General features: G+C 46.1%; 1 protein-coding gene across 1 annotated transcript in view; it reads left to right on the forward strand.

Annotated features, from left to right (window-relative positions):
- The window catches only part of TKTL1 (transketolase like 1), a 28,517-nt gene extending 20,853 nt beyond the window's left edge, over positions 1-7,664 (forward strand). The window contains exons 9-13 of the mRNA XM_019956473.2: positions 57-187; positions 2,831-2,914; positions 5,152-5,248; positions 5,373-5,492; positions 6,724-7,664. Coding sequence (XP_019812032.2) covers positions 57-187; positions 2,831-2,914; positions 5,152-5,248; positions 5,373-5,492; positions 6,724-6,896 — 605 coding nt within the window. The 3' untranslated portion in view covers positions 6,897-7,664. The remainder of the gene's footprint in view (positions 1-56; positions 188-2,830; positions 2,915-5,151; positions 5,249-5,372; positions 5,493-6,723) is intronic.
- The last annotated feature ends 201 nt before the right edge of the window (positions 7,665-7,865 follow it).

The raw sequence follows: 7,865 nt of genomic DNA on the forward strand, positions 1-7,865 counted from the left end.
TGGAGGGCAGGCTCCTACTGGGGTCTCTTTGTTGGGCTATGGTTTTGCTTTCTCAGGTGAAGATGGCCCCTCCCAGATGGCCCTGGAAGACCTAGCCATGTTCCGAGCCATTCCAAACTGCACGATTTTCTATCCAAGTGATGCCATCTCGACAGAGCATGCTGTTTTCCTGGCGGCCAATATCAAGGTATTTCTTAGAAAGCACTGGTGCAGACAAAAAATGTGTCTGGGCTCTGCTGCTAGTTTGGTTCTGATGGTTTGATATTACTTTTCTCATCACAAAGGTAATAGATATTTGTTACAGGTAATTTGGTGGCTCAGAGGTTAAATGGCACCCCACTCCAGTACTCTTGCCTGGAAAATCCCATGGACGGAGGAGCCTGGAAGGCTGCAGTCCATGGGGTCGCTGAGGGTCGGACACGACTGAGTGACTAACACACACACACACACACACACACACGTAATTTGATCGCAGGCTTTTTTTGGCTGCACTGGGTCTTTGTTGCTGCACAGGTTTACTCTGGTTGTGGCAAATGGGGCCTACTTTCTAGTTGTGGTGTGCAGGATTTTCATTGTGATGGCTTCTCTTGTTGCAGAGCATGGGCTCTAGGGTGCACACGGGCTTCAGTAGTTGTGGCACATGGGCTTAGTCTCTCTGTGGCATGTGGGATCCTCCTGGTCCAGGGATCTAACCTTTGTCACCTGCACTGGCAGGCAAATTCTTAACCACTGGACCACCAGGGAAGTCCTGTAGGATTCCCTTTAAATATAGAGCCATTACCCCAAAAAGGGTAATGGAAGCACGTAGAACATGAACACATTTGCATTGTAAAAAAGCAGTGCAGAACAAGGTCAAATTCCCAGCGACCTGTATGGGGTGGGACTTAGGTCAAGAAGAGGGGGAAACGGGGGTGCTCTGGGACTCAGAGTCCTTGGCAGAGCCATGGGAGTGGGCTCCAGTGACAAGCCACCAGGTGCGGGTGTTAGACACAGCCTGTGTGACTGCCACCTCGTGATAGCCAGAAAGCTGGAGTTGTCAGCTGCAACTGCACATGAACCCTAGAATCCCCAGCCCTGGGGCCCACCCTCCTCAAAAACTGCTTAGAAGGGTAAGAGTCTGACTTCTGCCCTGCCTGCCCCTCCTGAAGTCTCACCCAGGGGCATCAGTTGGACACAACCTGGCTCCTGGCCAGAACCCAGCTGCAGGGGCTTCCCTGATGGCTCAGCGGGTAAAGAATCTGCCTGCAGTACAGGAGACACAGAACCCTGAAGCTGCAGGAAAATTTAGGGAACAGAATCTTTACCTTTCCAAACTCTCCAGCTAGCAGTCACTGGACTCACCTCACCACTACCACCCCCCAGCTCTGCACACAACCCTGTGCACAATTGAGATGGGTCATGCAACACACAGGTTCCCTTCCTGGCATTTCCAACGTGTGTGACACATGAGTTTCTTTGACTTTTTTTTCTTTATTTTTTAACCTAAGTGAGCTCACACATGGTTCTGTACTTTTCTACTTGGTGTATCCTGGACATTGTCTGCACATACAGCACAAGCTCATGTGTGTTGCAGTATCTTATTTGTGGAAAGTTCAAAAGAAACATCAGAATAGAGGTTGCTTCTTGGGTGGGAGAGAGGCATGAGGGAACTTTCTGGGCAAGTACAAATGATCTCCAAACTGAGGAGACAGATACATGGTGTATAACTTGTCAGAATTCAGGGTGTGCTCCACTTAAGTAAATTTTACCTCCTAAAAATGTACTGAACAGAAGTAGTTCATAGTGTGTAAATGAACAAAAGGAAGCAGTGTTTCTAAATTAATGTATTAGTTTATCGTGTGTGATTTCAACAATTGGGTTCTCTGGTGGCACAGAGAATTCGCCATTTCCCCCTATCGGGATCTTCCCAATCCAGGAATTAAACCTGGGTCTCTTAGGTCTCCTGCACTGGGAGGCGGGTTCTTTACCACTAATGCCACATGGGAAGCCCCGTAGACAGAGGAGCCTGGTGGGCTACACAGTCCATGGGGTCACAGAGTTCAACATGACTTAGCATGCATGCACACAAATTAACAAATACTCTATAGATATTTGAGTATTTGTTTATAGTTCTATTTATATGTTCAAGGTGATGATGATGAAAAGAATTGACATCTTCTCATTGGAAGATGAGTAATTTTATGTTCTGGTATCTAAGGTATTTCTTTTTTTTAATTTTTTTTAAATTTTATTTTATTTTTAAACTTTACATAATTGTATTAGTTTTGCCAAACATCAAAATGAATCCGCCACAGGTATACATGTGTTCCCCATCCTGAACCCTCCTCCCTCCTCCCTCCCTGTACCATCCCTCTGGGTCGTCCCAGTGCTCTAGCCCCAAGCATCCAGTATCGTGCATCGAACCTGGACTGGCATCTCGTTTTAGGGTATTTCTAAGAATGAAGTATTATACACTGTTGCGACAAAAATTGTTTACCGTTATGTTTTAGGGTTTCTATTCAAGGTAAGTAAGAGCTCGTGCCCCGAGTTTACATTCTATTGAGACAGATCGGTGTGTATCTGAGGAAGCTTTCCCAAAGGGGTGAGCATGATAGCATGGAGAGCTTGTCACTGGGCATCCAGCAGCTTCCCTCACAGGCTTTTGCCTCCTGATCAGTAACACCTGACCTGTTGCCAGTGGTTAGAGACAGTTATCCCTCGCTCCAGAATGCACATTTTGTTTTTCGTACTAAGAATTGTTCAGTACTTCCCAGCTTCTTTTTAAGGTTTATTAGTTGGAAATTTAGTTTTATTTTCTAAACTGTGGCTCTGGTATTCATTTACACCCTAGGGGATGTGCTACATTCGAACCAGTCGGCCAGAAACTGCAATTATTTACACCCCACAAGAAAGCTTTGAGATTGGACAGGCCAAGGTAAGGCCTTAAGTTCTCCTGTATCTTCCAGTATTAGTTTGTGTTGGGAGCACTGTTCTTTACAGCCAGAGTCAGGGGCCCCAACAGTTGAGGCTTCATTCTTCATTTGTTCTAGTTTTTTAAAAAAATCATATTTGCCTGCTTTTCTTCAGAAAGTAATATTCTGCCAGTGTCAGCCTAAACTTAACTTTTCTCCTTTCTGAAAGGAGTCTCTGTTGAACCCTTAAAGATAAATAACTTGAAGACTCTTGAGTTGCTTGGCTGTACGTTACCACAGACAACGTCAAGCTAAAAAAATGATAGAACCCATTTCAAATGAGTAGTAGATCTGTTAGGTTCTTGTTTTGCCCATTGGAGGCCAGGAATATAACAAACATGAACCGTCTTGCCTCTGGCCATCGTGTGGCCCTGAGGTTGGTTTTGTGGGATGTGGCCGCAACCTTCAGGCCTGCTGGGTGCTTCCTATCTCCTGTGTCCTTGAGAAAGCCTTGGAAGCACAGATAGTTAGCAGCCATATTTTTTTTTTTTTTTTTGCTAATGAATTAAATTTTTATTTTTTATTTATTTATTTTTTTGTACCCCAATGTTCATCGCAGCCATGTTTTGAAGATAAGGGCCAAAGAAGGGTAAGCAGCAAGCCCAGTCAGCAGCCTGCTGTCTGTGGGCCTGCCTTTCAGAGTTGTACGTGCAGAAAGCCAGTAGCATCTATGGAGAAAATACATGATTGTCCACCACCTAGAGGGCAGGCCTTAAGACGTTTGGGCATGTTTTCTTCCTGACTTTTTCTAGGTGTATATCTTAGTTGAGATCATGCTGTGTAGGACTGTTTTATGTCCTGCCTTTTATCTTATAAGCCTTTTAGAATACTCTTCTTAAGTATGTAAAAGAATGATAGTCACTCTTAAAGGAGCAATACATGACTTCCAACTTGATTGATAAGGACTAGGCTGCACCAGAATTCACAGTGGTAGTGTGCTCAGAATGAATAAATGAGCCCTGAATAGCTTTAGTGCCACAGGAGAGCAGGTATATTCAGAACAGTTCCAGCCCCCCATAGTTTCATTCCACTGAATGGAAAAGCTGAACTATTCACTTCAGTGTGAAGTACAGGTGCTATTGTTACATGGACTCCCACTCAAGGCCATCTGTTTGCCTCTGGGGGTGGCAGGGAGGGTGTCTCGCTGACAGTCATGTGGTTTTCAGAGTTTTCACATCTCTCTTGTCTTTTTTTCCCCATGATGTTTGTCCTATCCTGACAAAATGAAGTAAATTTCCTGATGTGAGTTAAATTATGTGTGACGATATGCATGGCATGAGTAATTCAAGGCTGGGTTTGCAAAGGGGCATATAGGGGTGTGTGTGTATATTTACATATACACACATAAAAAGGCTAGGACATTCTTAAAGGATGGGGCAAGTGGTTTAAAGCCCTAAATATCTAGTCAGCAGTGGTGCTTATGCTACAGGGAAACCTATAGAGAGGAATGCAATGCAGACTAATTCCAGATGCCTTTGGTTGGGTGACTTTGAAAGAAACAAACCAATGGAAAACAGAGCAGAGAACCCTGTCTGCTTACAGACTAGCAAATGGTTGGGAACATGGGCTTTGAATTCATACGGGTCTGGCTGTTGGTCTCAACCCTGCCCTGGGCGAGTTCCTCCTGTTCTCAGGTTTGCTTTCCTCAGTCACAGAATGGGCCCACTAATGCATGGGCATCACAGGGCACTTGGGCATGCAGGGTGCTTGGCACAGAGCACCCCAAGATGCTCTCAAATAGCCCTCATTAGCACATTCATCATCAGAGTCCAATCTGCATGGATACCTCCAGAAAGAGGTCTAAGCAGTCCAGAGGTGGTGCCTTTTCAGATCCCTTGGTGGGGGTGAGTCCACACTGGAGCAAATGGGCTGTGGAATTTGCTTCTGGCCTTCTGCCTTTCACATTCCAGTTGGAAATCCACTTGCTTTGGTAAAGGGTCATTTTGCATACATACTGTAAAAGAACTTAGTGATTTGGCATTGTGAATCATGAGGAAAGGTAGACAAATTTGTTAAATAAACATGAAGTGGGGCTTATTAAAGAGAGCAGTCCTTATTGGTCAGTGTGCTGACTCAGCCTTTCGTATAGTGAACTATGAAGCACTGAAATTGGTAGGCTCGGGAGAGCAGACTGTCCTCCACTTTGAGATTGATTCTGTGTAGTAAGCGCAGCATTTTTGTTTTGTGGGTGCAACACCAGGTCATCCGTCAAAGTGTGAACGACAAGATTACGGTTGTCGGAGCTGGAATTACTTTGCACGAAGCCTTAGCTGCCGCTGATGATCTTTCCAAGCAAGGTCAGTTGGGGGTTGCTGAACACTGAAGTTTGGGCTGGAAGAGGTTGGGCTGCCTGTCTGCCCCAATGCATCTTTTTAGTCTAAGTCTGCTTGATACACTAAGCTGGTTATTGCTATTTTCCAGGTATTTCTCTCCGTGTCATTGACCTGTTTACTGTTAAACCTCTGGATGCTGCCACCATCATCTCCAATGCAAAAGCCACAGGTGGCCAGATTATCACAGTGGAGGATCACTACCCAGAAGGTGTGTGCAAGCCTTAGGGGGGACCATTTTGAAAGTCTGCTTTGGTGGAACATGTTTTGTTTTCCTTGACCAGAAGTATGCCATGACCACGGGCAGTCCCTCCAGCTGACCACTCACCCTGTATTACTTTCTCTTTGTAAGGGTGTGGGTGTAGGGTCTCTTGCCCATCTACACTAGCCAAGGGAGGTCCCATGTCCATCCTTGTCGATGTGTTTCAGCACAGTGTGCCCTGCCTGGTCCTTGGCTGGCTCAGTGGCAGTACAGAGGAATGTCTAACTTGGCATTGTGGCGGGATGGATCATAAGAAGCTTCACAGTTGCTCTTGTGTATTGACTGATTCATAGTTTGCCCCCTGCAAAAAATGCAGACAGTACCTTGCAAGCAGAGAACACAGCAAATGCAGGAAGTGTGACCAGCGAGAGGGGGCTGAGCAGTGTTCGGCCTGGGAAAGTCAGGTAGGGCAGAGGAGCGAGTGGGGAGCTTCATGTGTTCATGTGTCAGGGGCTCCAGAGCAAGCCCATGGTCTGCAGGGAAGCACTCTCCAAGGAAGGGGCACACACTGGGACCCCCAGGGGCAGAAGACACGGGTCAGGGGTGAAGACCCCCATGCCTTTGGTTCCCTCCCTCCTTTGGGGGGCCCCCAGCATGCTCCCTTAACTGGCAGCAACAGATGCCCCCCTGGAGACCTAGGGAACCCACTCGAGACTCATTGCCGTGAGTAGTATTAAGGGCTGATGGCTGCCAGGCACATGCCAAACTTCCCGACTCCCAGAGGAAAGCAGGTGAGCCCCATAAGTCACCCTGTGGTGCCAACAGCTGAGGCACAGAGACCACTCTTAGCAGTAGGGAAAGTGTCTCATTGATGTCAAGGACTCATACCAGCCTGCCTGGGCACCACCCCCAGGCCAGCCTTGCATGCTGGCCTTTCTGAAGTCAGAAGCTAATTCTTGGGCTCCTGACAGGTTTGAGAATCTGAGCTCCACAGATCCTTGTGTCCATGGAGCCCCAGTGGAGATAACCCCTGCCATAAGTGGGGCTGGGAGCAATTTGAAGACTTGTACTTTTGAATGAGAACTCTTCTGGACAGTTAGGGAACAGTTGTTTATAAATCAGTGCCTAGTGAGAAACTTTTCTCCCTGGGAACCACCACATTCAAAGGTCTCTACATGATGGGGTTTTGAGGCTGACTAGCTGCTTCCAGAACATACCCTAATATCCCTTGCTTCTTCAGGTGGTATCGGGGAGGCCGTCTCTGCAGCTGTCTCCATGGAGCCTGACATCGTGGTCCATCAGCTGGCAGTGTCAGGGATCCCTCGGAGCGGGAAGCCCAGTGACCTGCTGGATATGTTTGGAATCAGTTCCAAACACATCATATGGGCTGTGGAACGAATTTTAATGAAATAGCTTAGCTGTTGGCTTTGACCAACAGACTGGCCTGTTTACCTTACCTTACATTTATGCTTGTTGCCAAATGATTACTTAAATCTATGCTATTGTGCTTTATTCTTTTTAAAAATAATGCAAGTTAACTGCTTTCTTGTTAAGCCATAACTACATATAACACGTATAACTCTTACCTTTGAATCATTAAAGTGGATTATAAGATAAAGTCTGAAGTGACAGAATAGCTAACAAAACAACCACCTGATAGCAAGTTTTCTGATGAGACTAGAGATAACTGGGGTAGAGACCAACATAAGGTAACAGTTTCTTAAATGTGTGCATTTTCCTCATAAGTAAAAGAAAAAAATGTGAATTGTAGACTGCAGTCGCCCAAGTTGGGCAGTATTATACCACCATGCTGCCCACTGATGGCCCATGCATGAGGTCAGGTGCTACTATCCTACCTGCAGCCTTCCAGGTACTGTGTGACTGCAGTTGATGTGGAATTTCCTCTGGTGTTTGCCTTCATCCCTCTCCCATGCAGAGGCTGTGGAGCAGCAGTGAAAGCTCTTAGGATGTGCTGTACTGTTTGAAGTGACTGTTCTGTGAAGAGAGGACACGACTAGGTCTGACCTCCACACTCTGCTCTCTGGTCAGATCTCAGGAATGTCTTATTTACTCAGTGACCAAACCAAACTGTTAGCTCAATTGTACTCATCTACTGAGGATATTAAAGTTGACGTTAATAAAGCAATGAAGAACTGGCTAGCTGTTTTGCTCTGTGCCTTGGATGTGTGATTTTGTTTCTCCTTGATAAAATCCTAAATAAGGAAGAAGCTGTTCTTTAAACCAGGAGAGAGATCCATGTCCCCAACAAGCCCTGGAAAGGGTAGTGGGCAGGAGGTGTACCACTAGAGGACAGTATTCAGCCTGAAAAGCCAGCCCTGAGCCAACTCCTTATTTTAGGTCAGAGCATTTAAACCATGTGGT

This window comes from Bos indicus, chromosome X, assembly GCF_029378745.1.
Source record: "Bos indicus isolate NIAB-ARS_2022 breed Sahiwal x Tharparkar chromosome X, NIAB-ARS_B.indTharparkar_mat_pri_1.0, whole genome shotgun sequence".
Taxonomy (NCBI): domain Eukaryota; kingdom Metazoa; phylum Chordata; class Mammalia; order Artiodactyla; family Bovidae; genus Bos; species Bos indicus.